The following is a 20,050-nucleotide window of genomic DNA, read 5'->3' on the forward strand; positions in this document are numbered from 1 at the left end:
TTTATGATCTACTTTGCATTCCCTTTTACCATCTGACAGGCCATTAGGAGCAATTGAGAACTTCTGCATAAATTATTGTCAGCCCTGTGGCAATTACTGCTCTCATTACTGATCCACACAGAATCATTTTTCCACTCTTTCAAAAAAAGTGCAAAACTGCTGCTGCATTTTAGCAAATGTATTTTGAGAGAAAATTCCCAGTGCAGATGTAGTCTCTACTACAGTGATGATGGCACAGGGGTGCAACTTAGGCAAGTTAAAAATACTCTGTTCTCAGAACAAAGTCCTTCTCTGTCCTCAGTTAACAGATGACAGGCTCTGTTTCCTGAATAAATGGAATAGTGAGCCTACGAAATATGGGAAGAGGATGTAGAGAATATATGAGATCTTGGCTTCATTTTTGTTATGTAGATTAGAGTTAGTCCAGGACTAAATTTGAAATCGTTGTTTTTGTATATCAGTGTATGGTGAAATCATTTTTGTATACAGTTTGTAAAGAAATATCAAGTGTCCTGTTTTTAAAGACAATATATGAATAGAAGGAGCTGCTTGATGAGATGAAGTACACGGACTGTGGTCTCAAACCATTACATTGCTTGAGGAAATGAAACGTCCTTTGGGAAAGAGAGTTTAGACTCAGTCAGAAACCCACCAAGGGAGTGAGAAATGGCCATGCTGCTCCCAGTCTCCCAGATCTCTGTCTCGTTTTGGCTGTAGATCTGCAGGGATCTCCCACCTGTTTGTTGTTTTTTGTTTGTTTGTTGTTTTTTGTTTGTTTGTTGTTTTTTGTTTGTTTGTTGTTTTTTGTTTGTTTGTTGTTTTTTGTTTGTTTGTTGTTTTTTGTTTGTTTGTTGTTTTTTGTTTGTTGTTTGTTTGTTGTTTTTTGTTTGTTGTTTGTTTGTTGTTTTTTGTTTGTTTGTTGTTTTTTGTTTGTTTGTTGTTTTTTGTTTGTTGTTTTTTGTTTGTTTGTTGTTTTTTGTTTGTTTTTTTGTTTGTTTGTTGTTTTTTGTTTGTTGTTTTTTGTTTGTTTGTTGTTTTTTGTTTGTTTGTTTTTTTAAACTCTTTCCCCTTAGATCTCTGCTGAAATAGTCAGTTCCTCTTGCAGGGACGATTTAATTGCAATTTGAAATTCTTCTGTCCCTTTCTGAAGCCACCTTCATACAGTCCACCCTGCAATTCAGAGCAAATCAGCTGCATTGCCCAGGTTTGGTGCATCCCCCAGCTATACCCTTGTTGAACTGGTTAAAAATGTTCAGAGTCTTCTGCTAACACCTTCACTAGCAATTTCTGAGCCTTCTCGAATCCTCTCCCTTGTTACTATCTTCAGGCCTTTTATCACATGTGGCTCTTACTACCCAGTTGCTCAAACCACTAGTGTCAACACCTGACAGTCAATTACTGTTTACATGAATATAATAAGCCTTTTAACTTTTCTTCCTTGAGAAGGCCGCACTCAGAGAGTAGTGGTCAACGGCTCAATGTCCAAGTGGAGACCGGTCACGAGTGGCGTCCCTCAGGGGTCCGTGTTGGGCCCGGCCCTCTTCAACATCTTTGTCGGTGACGTGGACAGTGGCATGGAGTGCACCCTCAGCAAGTTCGCCGATGACACCAAGCTGTGTGGTGCCGTTGACACGCTGGAAGGGAGGGATGCCATCCAGAGGGACCTTGACAGGCTGGAGAGGTGGGCCCGTACCAACCTCATGAAGTTTAACCAGGCCAAATGCAAGGTCCTACATCTGGGTCGTGGCAATCCCAGGCATAAATACAGACTGGGTGGTGATTGGATCGAGAGCAGCCCTGAGGAGAAGGACTTGGGAGTACTGGTGGACGAGAAGCTCAATATGAGCCGGCAATGTGCTCTTGCGGCCCAGAAGGCCAACCGCGTCCTGGGCTGCATCAAGAGGAGTGTGGCCAGCAGGTCGAGGGAGGTGATTCTCCCCCTCTACTCTGCCCTTGTGAGACCTCACTTGGAGTACTGCGTCCAGTTCTGGAGCCCCCAACATAAGAAGGACATGGACCAGTTGGAGAGGGTCCAGAGGAGGGCCACGAAGATGATAAGAGGGCTGGAGCACCTTTCCTATGAGGACAGGCTGAAAGAGTTGGGGCTGTTCAGCCTGGAGAAGAGGAGGCTCCGGGGTGACCTTATAGCGGTCTTCCAGTACCTCAAGGGGGCCTACAGGAAAGATGGGGAGAGGCTGTTCAGGAGGGCCAGTTATGATAGGACAAGGGGTAATGGTTTTAAAATAGAGGGAGGTAGATTCAGGTTGGATATTAGGAAAAAATTTTTTACTATGAGAGTGGTAGAACACTGGAACAGGTTGCCCAGAGAGGTGGTGGATGCTCCATCCCTGGAGACGTTCAAGGCCAGGTTGGACAAGGCCCTGAGCAACCTGATCTAGTTGGAGATATCCCTGTTCCTTGCAGGGGGGTTGGACTAGATGACCTTCGAAGGTCCCTTCCAGCCCTAACCATTCTATGATTCTATGATTCTATGATTCTATTTCCTTATGTGGATTACAAAGGAGGAAAAAAATAGCCTGAGGTAGGATGTTTTAAGCTCCCAACATTCAGTGCGAAGCCACAGGCATGATGTCTGTTTTCAAGTGTACAGTTCTTTGCAGCTTGGGGAGGGGAAAAAAGAAGTCTTTTTGGTTGAGGTAACTTGTGTTGAAATTCCCAAGGCAAAACTCTATATTCAAAACAAAGTTAAACGATGGGTTACATTGCTTGATGCTGCTCAGTGGAGGTTTGGCTGGGTTAGCCTTCCTCTTACTCGTGCTACAAGTTAACGAACAGGAAAAAAGACATAAACGGGGCATGGCCCCCAGAAACGTGGTCCTTCCGAGCCACTGGCATTAAGCTGTTGGTAGCATTGATATGCTGCTGCTGCTGCTCAGGGCTGTGGCTGGGGCGTCTGCTGACCTCATGACTTGATTTCCTTGCAAGAGACTGTATTTCCTGGGGTTTGCCACTCAGTTGTTTCCTTGTCATTCCTATAATGTTCCACGTTGCTTGGTCAATGGGGACTGAAGTTGGAGATTTAAATCAGAAAGGGTATCTGTGTGTTAGAGAGAAGATAAAGCTGATCCACAGCTCCAGTGAGGATGGTTGCTTATCTTGGTTCTGTGCCAAGCCTCCCTGTTGAGGTAGTACTCGCTTGTACTCATGATACTACTGTGCTGGGCATACTTAGCAAATCTTATGCTCCTTATGTGTGAACCTGAACAAATACTCGTGTACGGATCGAATGGACAGCAGGTCCCAGTCAGATGTGGAAATGCAAGAGCCAACATGCTCATCAGTGCTGGGTTCACCAGATAGCTGTAAAGGTCTTCACTACAGAAGCAGAGGCAGCTGTGTGATGTTTAGATAAAAAACTCTGTAAAAATTAGTCTGAGTGGGAAAAAAAACCAACCCCAAACAACTTACCCTCGACGTTGTCCAGATCTATTCCTTAGGATCTGAAACGCTGTGCTCTTCTCATCTTACTGCCTGTGAAGGTACAACTCAAAATGTCTCTTGACATTTCATCATATTGAGCAAGTCTGTAGAAATAAGTAACAGTGGGAAAGATTAGACCATTCATTAGTGCAGGTACCTGTAAAAGGAAGTGAAAAAAGTAAGATTTTCTTTCCTATATGTAAAAGTATATATGAAAAGAATATGTCTACATATATACAGCTGGCAGCAAACTTCTCTTTATTAGGAGTGAAAGTGCTGACATTCATACCAGCTAGCTTGAATTTCTGTCTAGTTTGTAGTCTGTACTGGTTTACATTTAAAAAAAAAAAAAAAAAATCCATCCATTTGGGTCAGTGCAGTTGTCCGCATCGCAAGTTCCCTACCCTCGGTGTGAATTCTGCTGGAGCAGAGCAGCTGCAATAGGCTGGCTGCTGGGTTTCAGCTAGGCCCCAGTACCGTGCCATGTGACAGATACATTGTCTGTCCTGATTCCCCAGCACTTATTATTGGTATTATGAAATCTCTTGGATTAAAGAAATATTGTAATAACGTATAATTAAGACATTACTCCTTCGAAACATTTTAAAATTTTGTTATGCTGGGCAGTATCTTTTTGTGGTTTCAGTTCTCAGCTTTCCTTAGATCAGTTTGTGGTTTTGCTGCTTTTCATGTGACAGCTAGGCTGCTAAAGGGGGTTTTACCCTAATAACATACTAGCGTTCCCCTATATCCAGAGGAAAATAAGAAATACCACCGTTCTAATGCAGCTCTAAGGTCATGTTAACACTTTTGGTAATTGTTCTGTATTTACATGTGTAAACAGCTGAAGTTTCTCATCCAGCTTTCAACCTTTCCCATAATTTTTTTATTATTTTGTTTTACCCAAGGGTAATTGCTACGCCCCATTGCCTGTATTTGCAAATCAGCCAAAATCCTATACCAGTATATTATTATCTTCAGATTCATGTGCTGTGCAAGGTTTGCCTTCTGCTCTTGTATGTGTTTCTCTGCATATAGAGAAGTTTTCCCTCCACTGGAGGATGCAACTGGAACTCTCAGCTTGCCGTGCTGAGTCAGCGGATACCAGGCACCATCACAGTCTAGCAAGATGCGTGTTGAGAATAAGGGACAATGGAGAGGGGGGAAAAACACGACAAATAAAATCTGAAAACTACCTTGGCACCATCACAAGAAACAGTGGCTCACAGCTGGACTGCCCTGTGGACCACTCTTAGAGGTTAATTTTTCCAGTTTATTGGTACACAAGACGTGTGTTTCCGTTCTGCGTGGGAGGAAAGCAGGGCATTGCTTTCCAGCTTCCTCACGAGGACGAGTGCTGGGCTTACAGGGAGAGCTGGGCAGTGTCTGTAGTTCAGGCAAGGTAAGGTAGGAAGGAAAAAGACCCTTTCTGTGCTGCCATGCATGACAGGACAGCTTGACCTTAGGTTCGATAAAATTCTTCTCTCTTTCCCAGTTTTTGGTCTATGATTTTATTCCCTTCTGTTTCTTTACCAATAGCTGTGACACAACTGCGTTTGTTTTAGTATTTTCAGGTAGCTGATGTTTGGAGTCTCTCAATCCTTCAGTATCCAATTCTTAACAATTTTCTTCTCACTCTCAGAGGAACGTTTTTCTTTTTTCAGAGTTATTGCCCAGATCATAAACTTCTTTCATTCTCTTTCCAAGAGAGTAATGTCCTAGTAGATGGATCTGTTTTCCTCTGGAGATTCTGGAAATCTTACATTTTTCTGATGAAATCAGCTTATTCTTAAATTGTGTTAATACACAGAATGCCTGCTGGGGAAACCCTGAAATAGATTGTTGTGTACGCAAACATATCTTGGCGCAGGAGAAACACACAGGTGTCATTTGGGCAGGAAGCAAACGTTGGACATAAAATGAAGGGCAGGATTAGCTCTGCAGGAGCACTACCAGCTCATCTGGTGTGGGAGATGGTACTCAGGGTTATTAAATTCTGTGGTAGAGTACAATCAGTTCTGGCCAAACGTAAATATATCGGGTTTATTGGTTTAATCTTTATTAATGTTGATCATTTGTATTACCTTACCACCAGAAACAAGCACTAACAAATCTATGCATGACTCAAGGTTTCAGTTAAACAAGATGTGCTCATGTGCCCCCTTTGCTTAAACAACCCTGGGGGATAAGCAGTTATGTCAAAAAAGTTAAAGAAAGCAAAAGCACTAATTATTGAGGAACTTCAACCAAATTTAATTAAACTTAATTAAAAGTAACCTCAGATAAATAACCACGTGAAAATCTTGAGCCATCCTCTGAGGAATTCAGTTCATTTACTTCCTAGTGAGATGCAATTAATATAATTGAATATAAACTAAATATTTTAATGCAGCATTTATCAATTTTTACCTTGTCTTTACCCATACAGTCCACATCCGGAATTGGATCATACATTTTCCTTAGCATTTTAATTCAGTAGGGCTACTCACATGGTTAATGAAGCACATTAATTTTTGAAGTCCTTTGCCAGACTTTTACGTACTGAGCATCTTGCCGGGCCAATTCGAGATCCTGGGACACAGAGATCTCCGCAGGAAAGTGTTGCGTATGTCTCCCTGTCTCTGAAAATCTGTCTCCTTGGGTTTTGTTAATATGCACTTTGATTAACGAGTCAAAGAATCAGAAATGTCAGAAGTGAGTCAGCTGAACATAGTTAATTCTCTGTTCTTTGTGGCAGTTTTAGATCTTAATTTTTTTTTTAAGCATTTTACATGTGATAACGTAGATTGCATTAAAAATGCATAAATGTAGGGTGCCTAAAAACCTAGTTTGTGAGGTCAACATTAATGTTATTCTACAAATCTAAAATCAGAGCAGTACATAGCCATAAACAACCACAAGTCTTTTGCCAGCCCTCTCAGTTACAAAGCCAACATTAAGAGGAAAAACGGATTCCACGACCTATGTGTGCGCTCTTTATATTTAAAAAATGTCATCAAGCAGTATTTTTGATGCATTGAAAATCTGTTATCTCTTCAAGTCCTTTCCATAATACAAAATGTATTGTAGAAAATGTGAAGCCTTTTTAAAATAAAATGAACTAAATTTCATTCATTTTAATACTTCTCTGTGATTTGAATCTTAACTCCCACTCTGCTTCTTGAACCATACCAGTAAAAACACAAACCAGCCCAGCATCCCTCAACAATTACTGAAAATATTTTCAGAATTTTGTTGCAGATGCTGAAAACAGCAATAATTAGCAAACATCTTCAAATCTCTGGTCTATCTCGAAAGGTCAAGGGAACAGCTGAACTGTCGTGTAATCCTCACTGCCAGTGTCAGCTACTCACCCGTTGGCAGGGCAGGGAAATCTGGCTGCCCTCTCCCAGTTCTTTATCTGCCCTATTTGCAAGCTCTGAGCACTGCTTTTAATTTTGCAGGACTGTCAACCGTTTGTCTAGTGCAACATAATCTTATACCAAACCAGGGACTTCTTCAGAGGGTTTTAGTTCTAATTTTATTTCATTTTAGCCCTTAATTAGAACAGATCTGGAATTCCACACTCCCCCCCGGTTTGTCTCAGTGCACTTTCAAATGACTTTGTATTGAGTATAAAAACCTGAAGCACATACGTTATTCTGTAAGTCTATATTTATAATGTAACGTTCTTCAGGCACCGAGGAATGATAAATCAGTGGGAGAACAGGTCGTATAGAAGAGGGTATAAGGGCCATGTAGCCTTAAAAGCTGGTATGTCCTAATAGGAATCCTTTGTGGTCTTTGCTGCTGAAAAATAACACTGATCCAGCTGTCACTGCACGAGAGGTTTTTATTGTGCTGAGAACAGCTCCCAAGAGAAGCCGAGACAATGCAAGTGCAGCTATTAGGAAATAGCATTTCAATATAAAACAGATTAATCTCAAAGTGTACATTAATTTCAGGGTTATCAAAATAAAACTTTTGAGGAGTGTTGTTGCACCCACTCAAATGCTTTTATCATTCTTCATAAAAAATTAAACTGTGAGATTCCCAAAAGATTTTTTTTTTTATTTTTTTTTTTTTAAAAGCAGTCTAAACTGTCTGTCGGTACAAGGGATGAGGCAGTTGGCATCCTGGAAAACAGGAGAAAAAAATAGAAGAAACAGAAGTATCTGCCAGAGCCCCACCACTTAACCTCCTTCCTCCCAGAGCTCGGATGAGGTGAAGCAGCATATGGCTTCTAGTGCCATTAGCCCAAACCATTTTGCTAAATAAATTTAGTTCCTTTAAGAATTTGCTTAAGAAAGTATCTTACTTTTTAATTCTTGCCTTAAATAGTACTTCAGTGCAAGGCCTAAATATCCAGGAGCAGAAAACAGAACAGGCTGGAGAGTCCAACGAGTTCACGTGTGTCCAGACTCTCCTGCATGCAAATTATCCTGCTGTCCTCCAGTACTTGTATAAGGCTCTTTTCATGAGGAGAAAGTGGTGCGTATTTGAGTCGTCATTACCTGTAAACACTATTTAATTTCTGAAATGGTTTTGCTTTTTTTTTTTTTTTTTCCTAGATTCAAAAGTTGGGACAAATTTAGGTTTAGGGCTCCAATACTGGGTGAATCAGTGAGGGTCCAGGGTGGTGTGGGGTCACGGAGAGCGTGGCACAGGGATGGTTTGGTGGCTCATTTCATGGAGCCTGGTGTTGGTGTTCAGCTGTAGCTGACAAACCCGTCAGGACATAAATTGACCTTGAAGATCCTCTCTGGGTTTTGTACCTCTGTGCTCTAGATGCCCTTACTGCGGAGAGCACAGAAGCTCCGACAGTGCCCCGGCAGCCTCCTTCAGTGCCTCGCTCTTGAATTGTGCTGGGAGAGTATAGACCTGCCTCCACTGGCCTATTTATGCCAATTCCTGCTGGCTGGTTCTGTGGATTTGGGGAGATGACATGTTTTTGGCTGCCTCTGCAGGTTGGTACAGCGGTGGTGTGCCGCCTGCAGACAGGAACTGCTGGGGAGGTGGTGCAGGGGTGATCAGCCCCTGCGCCCAGCAAGAGCCTGGACAACTGACCGAAACAGAAGCCTTGCTGGCCTTGGTTTTGTCCCAGAGCAGCAAAGCTGTGTTTACTGTAGGCTCCCCAGCACTCCCTGTATGAGGAGTGCAGTGCTGAGGAGCCCTGGGTGTATAAATCAGAGAGCGCCCGGGCTCTGCTCCTCCCTGGCCCACTGACAGCATCCAAAGGCGAACGAGAGGGGCAGGATCTGAGAAAACCTCCTTGAAGAGATCTTGGAGGTCGTGTAGTCTGTCCCCATACTTGCAAGCTCCATCAACAATACTTAAGCCGTTCTTGACAGAAATTTATCATGCTTATTTCTAAAAGGTTCTAGCAATGGAAATTCTGTCTCTCCTAGATAATTTGTGTGTCCATGCGGTGAGGCAGTTATTCCTGGGGGATAACCTAAACCTCTCTTGTAAGAATTTAAACACATCACTGCCTTGTTATGTTTTCACATGGATGTGAAGGCCAATTTGTCGTGTTTTAACTCCAGCATGTTTTGCCTACTTGAGGACAACTTGATTATCAATACCAATGGATAGCTGTTTATGGGAACTTACCCGGGTTTTTCAATAGGAATTTGAAATTTGAACAACATGTCACTAATACAGAGGAATACAAGTATTGCACTGAGTTTGACAAAGGGAGCCATAATGTTACCTTCAAATGATTTACCTGGTGTTTAAAAAAAAAAAAAAATCAAAGTTTCCCCAAACCAATGAAAACATCCTTATTGTTAAAAGTTAACATTAATAGCTTATAAAATAAAACAGTGTGAATAGCAGGAGTACTGAGTGTTTTCTTATTTGATTGTGAATTAAAAAATCATTCCTAATTTAGCAGCTTTAAAATCTCAACTATTTTTCAAATTTGCAAAATCATCCATTTATTATGTGACATTTTTTAATTCAAAGTATTTTTGGATCAGGTTATAGGATTGTTTTACAGCTTCAAAGGAGGCTGCTGTTTGCCAGCTGGTCTGCATGAGTTCAAACAAACTATGTGAAAACCCAAGGTGTCAAAGTGCTTATGGTTCATGTCTGTTGGTGGGCTTGAATTAGAATGGAAAATTATTATCTGGAAAAAACATTTAAGCACAGATGACTGCAACAAAACACAAATACCTTTTTCAGTACGACATCTGTGATGATGAGGCAGATGTATAGCACTTCGCAGCTTTTTTTTTTTTTTGACAGAGACCAGTAACAATAAAACAGGCCTTTGAGAGAAAATGTCTAAAACTCAGCATGAACTGTATGCACACACGTGTGTAATCAGGTATTGAATTGGGACCTGCGGAAAAGAATCTTAAAACTTCTCAACTTCAAATCTGCATAGATGCACTTCAAGGTTTTTCTAAAGCTTAATCAGAAAATAGAAGCAGCCTCCACCTGCCAAACTCCCTTCAGGAATAAAGCCCAGATGAGTGAGTGTTTGGTATCACAGTCCACATCCATTACACCTAACGCAGCAGAGCTCATATCAGGTGTAACGGCACTGAATTATACTACTTTTTAAGTATGTGCATCTGTGTGCACATATACATATGTGTGTGTTAATGTATATGTGCATATTTTCCTGTGTGTATATATACACATATATCTCTCCTGTCAGAAAAGTAACAATTTAAATGCTTGATTCTAATTTATTTCTCTTATTGCATAAAGAGTTCTGCCTTTTCTCTCCAGGATATGTGCTCATCTCGTTTCAGTTAAGTATGCATAAACCTTTAGAACCTTAAAAACTAGACGAAACTAAAATTAATATGCGGAATATGTAAAAGTATGTTTGAAATGGAGGTTATCCTAATTACATGCAGCTTTAGCTTGCCTTGGATCTAGCTACATTAACATTTTAGATTGGACCCAGGGTATACATCAGAAATTACATCTCCTGCTTGTCCCCGGTTAATATGTTTTGGTTGACGTGGCAGGGTGCTTTCAGGGAGCGCACAAACTCGATGTGCAGTCAGATGGGGTTTCATCCCATCCTTTGGGATGAAACTAAACTGAAAAATACAGTCCAGAAACATATTTCCTTAGCGCATAGATTTGCACTGTGAAACGACTTTTATAGGGCCACACTATTTGCTAGCGTTGATAGAACTTTTTAATGCCTTCTACTGCAAGACATTGTGATATAATGTTTAATCTTTTACTGAAATGATTTTTCACCTCTTAAAGCTTTATAGCACAAAGTAATGAAAATGAGAAATTTAATGACAGTAATAAACACTGCAGTTTATGAGCTGGTTTTGTGGCCAAGATCTACAAATTTTCCATATCTTACTCAACCCGGTTTTCTTGTTCTAATGAATGTGACCGAGGAGGGAGGGAGCAGTAGCATCAAAAGAGGCTGAGGTGTTTCAAGAACTGGCTCTAGAACCTAAGCTCAAAAGAGCCCTGGTTTAGCTTTCTGCTTTTGCAGTATCCTAGCTGTCTTAGGTTGCTTAAGCTACTCAGTGGCAAATTTTCTCAATCGGTGGCTTTCAAGCTGTGGTCTGTGGGCCTGTGAGAATCCATGAATTACTTTGAAGAGGGCTATTAAAACCAGTAACCTGTTCTTAGTAACCTCCCTCTGCAGGGCTTGTAGGTTGGAAGGAGCTGACAATTACTCTTTAAATGATTAGATGTATGAAGTGTATCAGTCAGCAATCATAGATTTTTCTCTAAAATCATCTTGGTTAGAACATCTTGTTTTAAAGCATACAAAAAAGAAAACGGAGCAGTTTTAGAAGCAAGTACATTTTGTTTATATTGGAACACAATCAAAGAGCGATGAAACAGTACAGGCATCCATTACTCGGGCAGATGCCACCATAGAAACCTTCTTCAGTGATGTGCTCTTCGAATCATTCTACTTCAGACAAAAAGAGAATAGGCTTTCTTTGTAAGGATTTAATAGGTGAAGCATCAGTAAGAAAGACAGCTCTCGATGTGTTTATGAAATATTTGTTGCTCTGTTGAGGTTAAATGTTTTTCTTAGCTCTATTTAAAGTTAAGTGCCTTGACAATAGCCAGTTTTCTTTTAAGCATTCATGTGTTTTCCTGGCTTTCTGTGTTTTCTGGTGCTTTCAGTGATCTGCATGGGAAGCGGGAGCTGAGGAAGTGTTCCAATCCTCCTCTCCATCCAGTGGTATTCAGGAAGTATTGGAAATTGTTAGGGATTGCTACATGAGAAATGGGAACATTCCTCCTGTGTTTAAAAACTAACTGTGGCTTTGGCTTTCTGACGTGTTTGTGCAGAGTGCCTGGATGGTTGGAGCTCCAAATGTGCCATATTTTCTTGAGATTCTTTTTTTTTTTTTTTTTTTTCCTCCAGCTGTATGTTCAGGACCCAAGTGGGGCGTTTGTGTTTAATAAGGCTCTTTTAAGATGACTTCACCTCAGTAGCTGCAGGGTCCCCTATGCAGGTTTTTTAATAGCAAGGTTAGAATTTGAAATCAAACTTAATTAAACTTATCCAAGTGAATAAATGTCAACATACAGACAGATACTTCCTTGCTAACATCAAGCTGATGGAAGTTCTAATTTCTTCCTATCAGTTTTATTCGTACTGTTTTGTTTGCATTGGCACAATAGCCTATTCCAAGTGTGGTCTTACACTATATGATAGTGAAAAAAGGCATTCCTTTCCTTCCTTATTTTACTCTGAATCAGCCAATGACATTTATATCAGCATTCCAGTAAAGTGATTCAAAACTCATGCATTTTTCTGGGATCATAGTTTCCTACATTGTTAATTCGATTTAGCACACATATCTTTCAAACTGAGTTTGTCTTTCACATTCAGTTTTGTCATAGTTCTGACATTTAAATAATATCATCCAAAAGGAGTCCCTTATTTGTGCTATGTGTGTTCTTCATTGCTGTAAATTGAGTTGCCCTGTTGTTGGTGCAGTCTAAACTTAAAACACTTTTCTGGTAGAGTCAAATCAGTTGAGTTATCCTCAGAAACCCTAACTGGAGGTATCAAGGCTGGCCACTAAACAAAATTTCACAGCAAAGTAGTGATACATCTTTCTGTTCTGCATTGGAGAGCTGAACCAAGGTCTTTCAGCCTTTTTCCATGAAAAACCCTGAGAAAAGAGCCTAAACTGAATGACTGAGCAAGAGTGTTTAAGACCATGTACACCTGGTCAGCATTCTTGGAATGGTGACTCAAATTTGGAGAATTTTGTAACTCTGTTTTTATACATCCTGGATGAATACAATGAAACCTTCAACCTTCACCAGAATTTTCATTGTGGACATTGATTCTTGTACTGAAATGAAAAGTTACATCGGTAGTATTTTTTTACATTTGATTTAAATTTTTTCAATATCTCTATAGACACAAATACAAATAATTGTATATTTTTTTTAATGGAATAGTTATAGGCTATACTAATAGCTTACAAACAGCTTGTATATCTATATCTTTACCAGAGAAGGTCATTGTTTCAAGTATCCCAGCACAACTTTCCTAGTATAGACAAAGCTATTGCTGTATGGAATATATTATCCTGTATCGGGAATCTTATTTTTTGATTGACAAACTTTACTCCTCTCAATTAATCCCTCAATACAGATTTTGAGAGAAGACCGATTATTTTGTTTCATTATTTTGTCTTTTTTGAAAAAGTTTTTACTATCTCATACATTTACCAATGCCTGTGAAGCTGTTGGTGATTGTTTATTATTATGGGGTAAGTATCTTTGATGATGTCTGAAAAGACTTGTTTTGTGAATTCTTACTGGTTTGCACAACAAACATAATTACTGAAAAGATGTTTAAGTGAATTGAATTGCTCTTTTAGAAGTGTTTTGATGAAAATATATTGCACTGGTTGTTTTATAATATGCTGTACTGTTTTTTTACCATGTTCTAAAATGCTTACAGATGTCCTACTTCTAGATTACTCAAGGTTGCATTAAAATCTTAATTAGTAGATATTGTTTTTTCTGAAACTTCCCTATTACAAACTTCTTGATTCTTAATTTCCTTCTTTTCTGGCTGGGTATGCTATCTGTCTTTCTGACTTGTCTCTCTTTCCCCTGTTTCCTTTGAACCCATCACCTTTTGAATGAGAGAGAACAAGTGAGGTTCTGCTCATCCATAGTGCTTTGGGTTTTCTGTGTCAATGGACATTTTTATTGCAATGGGGAAATCTGGAAATACGCATCTGGAAATACCATACATTTGGTGTGTCTGTGAGAAGCAACAAGAAAGAAAATACAGATCTATACACAGGTTGTCAGACTCGGCAAGGAAAGCCCAATTTAGATATTGTGCTCTGCCCAGGAACAGAGCACTCTTCAGGAAAGATGTAAATGATAGTGTGTGTGTCGTTGACTCAGAAAAAAGCAGATGTATCACTTGTAAAATAAAGATGGGGTGAGTAGAACGTCAGCTTTCGGGAGCCAAAGAGTGGTTTCGGTCTGGTTTTGCTCAGCCCTGTGAAAGCTCTCAGTTCTGTACTGTTCACCAGCACAAAGCGTGCTTAGGGAGCGATTTCATTACTGGGTGTTGGTCGTATAAATGAATGACAGAAGTTTAAGACTTGGCCTGGATTCAGTAACAACACGTTAAGAGCTTGTAAAGTGCAAAATGTGCACATTGTGTTTATGGGACCTGCAAGTTAAATAATTGTTTCATAACATAAAGTGACCTACATCTGGTTTCTACAAATCTGTGTTGGACTGTGAGAAATTAAGTCGCACAGATACCTTCGCTTCGTTAGAGATGTGTAGATCATCGGCAAAACTGGTTGCTGTTAGATATTGCTTATTAGATAGATTTCCAGGTTGCCAAGCACGACTTAACTCTCAACTGGGGACATGAGGTAATGAGATTTAGAACTTTGGAGTGAAATATAAAATCTTCTCAAATATTTTCTAGGAAGAGATTCTCTAGAAGTATTAATTCTGTAAGAAAAACTCAGCTAGGACGTGACCTTGGAAGCATTGTTGACTAACTGCACTTTAACTCTTATTAATGAACACAGAGAACAACTTTGAAGGTCTGATTCTTACATTTGAAAACCATGGTTTGCCTTCTGAATATGTGACTGTATTCACCAGACGTTTTTAGCTCTGAGCAATATATATTAAAACTATAGCACTCGAATGTCAAGGTTTTCCCTTGCAATCCACAAGAACAGGGCTTGGGATTAAATTTCCCATATTGGCCTTTCTCTATTTTCTCTATGGCAATAAAAAGGAAAGAAAATCGAATATAAACATTATAGAAATAGTTGTGTGGTCCTGTTCCCTTCCACTGCCTTTGGTGGAGTTAGGACCCCGTTGTTGGGACTGATCTTTACGAAATGCGTTTCCTTGGGGGTGCCAGTCAGAAGAATCTTGCTTGACGTACTGCATCTCAAAGTTGAGTGAGTATTTTGATTAACGTTTCTCTGCACACAAACATTTGTGATCAGGCAGAGGAATGTGTGGATATATATGCTTTCAGGGCTTACAGATTTGTTTCCCTGCATGAATGTGTCAAAAATGTGTAAATATTTAATATTGAACTCTAAAGTTGTCAGTTATATAACTAACCCACAGGGACGATATGTTTTTTTTCCTCCTGCCCGGAGTCCTTATATAACTAACCAATGTATCACAGAGCAAGGAATTTCTAATACTGTTTTCAAATAAGCATCCAAAACTCATTTTTAGTGAAAATACAAGCACCCTAAACCTGAAATGTGTAATATAAATATCTCACGCTAGTAAATCCCTTCTGCGTGGCTGGTCACAGAAACGAATGTGTTTCTGGAGAACGCAGGTTGATTTACTCCACGTAACCAGGAAATGTGTTTCACGCCTGAATAAGTCCCCGGAGAGTGTGAGGAAAGAGAGAAAACTTCATTTTTTGGTGTTCCAGTGATTTCTGCACCTTTGCTGTAGCTGCGGTGCCGCAGTGGCACTCTGGGCTTCAGCAGCCTGTGCCCTCGCTGCCGTGTGCTGTGCCCTTGTTGGAAGTGATCCCACATCTGATGATGCATCGTCACACAGCGAATTTTGGGAAGAATAGCGGTACTTCAGGAACTGGCAATCGCCCTGCGGACTGATTTAGTAGCAAATGATAGGACACAAAAAGGAATTTGTGAAAATAAATGTTACAGTATCTGTTACAGCTTAAAAAAATCTTGTTAAGGAGGGGAGTTTATGAGGTTTATTGTGTAGTTTTGGGTCATTGTTCATTTTCCTACCCAACTGACTACTTTTGATAAAATAAATAACATCACTTACGATGTTAGTAACAGGAGCTTGACTAATGAAAAAGCTGGAACTTTGCGCTGCTCAATTTGCTCTAACAACATCAGTGCTGGAGCTGCAGCTAAGGAAAAATGTCTTTACAGAAAGCGATTAGATAAAAAGTTTTTATCATGGGAACTGTTGTCTTTCTGATGACAAAACCAGTTTGACTGACTAAAAAAATTACCTCTGGGGGCGTTAGGAGATTTTCCTAGGGAATTTAAATGCCGCAAGGTATTCTCAGCTTAAAAATAGAAATGTGTAGGTTGAAATAACTAGCTGAGAGGTATGTGCTGTAGGTTGGGACTTACTTAGGAATACAGATGTTCACAGATTTTTAAAAATATCCTTTTTCTGATTTAAAAATTACCATGCTGCCTCTTAAGACTGTATAGTTTGTAATTATAATCGTTATCCTATTCAAAGCAGCTTTGAACCTCCTCCTAACTCTTTGAAATCTTAAACAGATATTCTTTTTAGTTGCATGGTGCTTGGATGCTTCTTTCTGTGTTTGCCCAGATTTGGTTGATAATATGAGAAATGTATATTGAAATGGTGTCTATGACCTTAAAAGCATTCCAGTTTCCAACAGGAAATGGGCCTGGTAATCTGTCAGAGGATGCTGTCTGGCTATTTGCGGACTTTTCCTTTTTTTTTTTTTACTTTCCGTCTTTCTGATTTTCACCAAATTGAAATGATTAATAGCATCAACCAAATTATTTGCTCCTGCTGGCTACAGTGAAATTTCTTGTTTACTCTCTTCCTGAAATGCTGTAACCTGCTCCTGTACACCTTCCTCTCCTTTCCCACCTTCCCTTTTTGGCATAAGTGTGTTCAAGTCTTTTTTATCATGCAGTTCCCTTTCCTTTTAATATCCTGTGCCTTGCTTTCCTAGTTTTTCTTTCTAAAACTTTAGGTACAATTAAAATAATGCTCATGCAGAGCAGGCTTCTCAGGCTAATTTTTAAACTACTGACAATTAAATAAATGCATGAAAGGATCCAGCACGGTGTTTGCTCAGCTTTCCAGGTTCTTGGACAGGTTTTGTAGCCCGTAGTGCTTGCGCCCAGGTTGCTCACAATCTCGGATGAGATGGAAACCCAGGCGCTGCGACTTCAAATGGACTGACTAAGTGTGTTGGTTTGAACTATTTTCCTGTTCTTTTCTTCCTGAATCCTCTTTACCTTTGGATTCTATCTTCCCTTCATCTCCCTTTTATAGAAAACTTTTTCAATGGTCCTTGCTGACCTATTTCTGGTCAAACGTTAAGCTTTTAAAATTTTATTCTCCTTCCACAAGTTTTTGATAATGTACTTTTGAGATACGTTATGGAGGACACAATCATATTAGTGCCCTTTTGTATCTCTGAATGTTCTTTGAGGCTGCACTGTCAGGTTCCCCCACTCTTTGGTGGGGGGTTCTGCTCACCTGTATGTTCCTGCACACTCTTTTGGAATAAGCAAATCCATTTTATGACTTCATCTTCTTTTTCTATGCCAAAGGAGTTACAGCCCTTTATGTTCTTGACTTGCAGTCAAATCTTTATAATCTCAATTTCGAACTGAGTATGCATCTTCTGTCTCATGAGGATGAGACTTTGGGGAATGACACACACATAGCATATGTTCATAGTTATGGTGGAAAATAGCTTCGTGTTAAAAACTTGTTTACTTCTTTGAAGTTGAATTTTCTGATAGGGCCTATGTTGAATATAATTCTAAATGAGTACTTCACGATTCACTGTCTTGGATAAAACCCTACAAATCACATATGCATATTAAATATTCTTTTGTGATACTTTCAATCGGTGCCTTTCAGTAAAGTCTCACGCATATTTTTTGGTTACATTGGGAACCAAGTACTGTCCTGTGAAAGCATATCAGCAATCTTAGACCTTAATACAATTTTTTAAAGGTTATGTGAGCATTCTTAATAAACATGAGATGCTTTAAACTATATTTTGTTACTTAGGCATATTATTTTTGTCTTTTGTGTGTCTTTTTCAGATTCCTTATTTTCCCCTTATCTGTAAAGTCAACACTGTGTCACTCTGTGCACTACAATAAGGAGGACAGATAGTATAAGTTTATAGTTAACAATTATGTATTTTTTCTCCTATGAATACGTAGTTTCCTCCTGTAAATTCATATAAGTCTTTCTAGAATTTCTAGAAAATCCTGCGTGACATAATGGCAGAAGAAAAAGAAAAAATTATTTTCCCTTAAGTATATTAGAAAGAATTCTACAAAGTTATGCCAATGGAGATGCAAGTTACCCCCCCCCCCCCCTTTTTTTTTCCTATTAAAAGAAAATAGTTCTAAAATAGTTGTGAAGCAAGAATACCACATAGTTCAAGAAAATGTTTCCCGACAGATAGGTCATCTCTTGAAGGGCAGGTTTCATTTTTAAATCCTGCTTGTCTGTAAATCTCTGTTTTAAAAAAAAAAACTGTTCTGGATTCTTACTATTGTAAGAACTAAGTAGTTATTTACTCCCTCAAAGTTGCTAGAGTTTATTCCTATAATGAGAACGAGATGCACATTTTGCATTGATTTATCTAGCATTTTTATCCCATTCTGTTTATGTGGGACTGTAAAAAACAAAGACGAAATTCTGAGAAAGTCTGATGATCATCTTGGTTGATCATTTAATCAGCCTGGTTTTAGTTATATTTAGTTATGTTAGGCTAGGTCCACACAAAGAGCAATTTGATTTCTCAGCTTTTACAAGTATCTACCTGAAAATCTTAGATATTCAAAAGTCTTGCTCAGCTGCTGCTCCAACTTGGAGATACCTGGTCTTTTGAGTTCCAGCTCCTTACATAGCTGAATTTCTGTTTCCTCCTAACCTGACATATACTGATAACGAAGTAGTTTTTTTCTGATAGCTTAAGACCACCGTTCATCTGAATGAGGGAATCGGCTAGAGCAGAGAGGACACGTGTTCATGGTGCTGAGGAGAGGGCACGGTTGGCCAGCCTGCAGGCTGGGCATCTGCAGGGCGGTGAGTAAGATTGCCAGTTGTGTACTGTCAACCTTGTGGTCTTTAAAATTGTGGTCCTGAGTTCTAATCCTTTGAGAGGGATGGGGAAAAAGAGAATTTGTGTCTCCCATGTCCCAGTTGACTGTTTCAATTTTGAGTCATATTGAATAAAACCAGTGGGAGCTGCCTGCTTTGCACTACCTGTCCACCTCTATGGTCAACTTACCTCTTAATGTGTCAGATAACGTGGGCTGATGGATCACTGTAAGAAGCAACACCTGCAGTTTTACAAAAACCAGACTGAATCTCAACCAGTAAGGATTCTAAAATCCATAAAGCAACTCACGGTTTCTTCCATCCATCTAAAAGACTAACTTCTGGTTTTGACCATGTCTTATCAATTCATTTCTCTACTCCTGGCTCTCTCTTCAAGAATTCCTTCTTCCCCTTCAAATACCTTTCCTCCATCTGCATTTAGCAATGTCTGATTGAATAAACAGAAAATAAATTAAATGCATTTGATCTTTTGTTGTTTCCATTGCGTTATGGAAAAATTTCTCAGGATTTTAAAAGTTGAAATCATGAATTGTTATTCAGTGCGGAAGCTTGTCAAATTTAGGGACGCTTTCCAAGAGCTTCATCAAAGTTTGTTCTGTTTTCTTCAGATTTTCTTTCGTTCTTACAAACAATTTTTTCAGCCATAATATGAAGAGTGAATTATGTTTTTGCTCATGCATAATCTATGAGACAGGTAAACACAATTCCTTTCATCTTAATGATAACATCTTGTATTATTTACATGCTATGTTGGACTATTTTTTCTGGTTATATGAACATACTAGGAATGGTGTTGTTTATATCAACGTGGAGATCAGTTCTGACAACACATACATACAAAATTAATTTCATTACTCAAGTCAATGAATATTTTTATTTTTTACCTGTTTTTACTGGATCAAGAAGTTGTGGGTTGGTTTTTTTTCCTGAAAGGGCACCGAAATATTGTTTTCCAGGGTATTCAAGGTACAGTGTGTTGGCACTGGGTTCGAGTGCCCTGACTAGCTGTCATTTTGTTTCTCCAATACATCTTGGAGGCAACGACCAGGCCTATTGGTTCTTTGGAATAATAGCAATGACTTTCTCAAAACTGGTGGCTTTCTGTTCTAGAGAGAGGATGCTCTACTCATTTAATATTACTATGAAGTTTACCCATGCCATAATGGCATCCTTGTAATGAAGGACAAAGCACAGCTTGTGTTTTTCACGTGATTGATTTTCGTGGGTATGCTGGTATAGTTCAAACTTGTATTTAAGTATTACATAATGCTAATTCTTGTAGAAAATATCAAAGTAT

General features: G+C 39.3%; 1 protein-coding gene across 18 annotated transcripts in view; it reads left to right on the forward strand.

Moving 5' to 3' along the window:
• ATP2B2 (ATPase plasma membrane Ca2+ transporting 2) overlaps window positions 1-20,050 on the forward strand; it is a 175,363-nt gene that overhangs the window by 61,115 nt on the left and 94,198 nt on the right. Inside the window, exon 2 of one of the 18 annotated variants that reach the window (XM_086619175.1) lies at window positions 490-507. The exons of the other annotated variants lie outside the window; for them this stretch is intronic. Within the exon in view, the coding sequence (XP_086475301.1) occupies window positions 490-507 (18 nt within the window). The remainder of the gene's footprint in view (window positions 1-489; window positions 508-20,050) is intronic. 18 annotated transcript variants of the gene reach the window in all.

This window comes from Tauraco erythrolophus, chromosome 12 (genome assembly GCF_009769465.1).
Source record: "Tauraco erythrolophus isolate bTauEry1 chromosome 12, bTauEry1.pri, whole genome shotgun sequence".
Lineage (NCBI taxonomy): Eukaryota > Metazoa > Chordata > Aves > Musophagiformes > Musophagidae > Tauraco > Tauraco erythrolophus.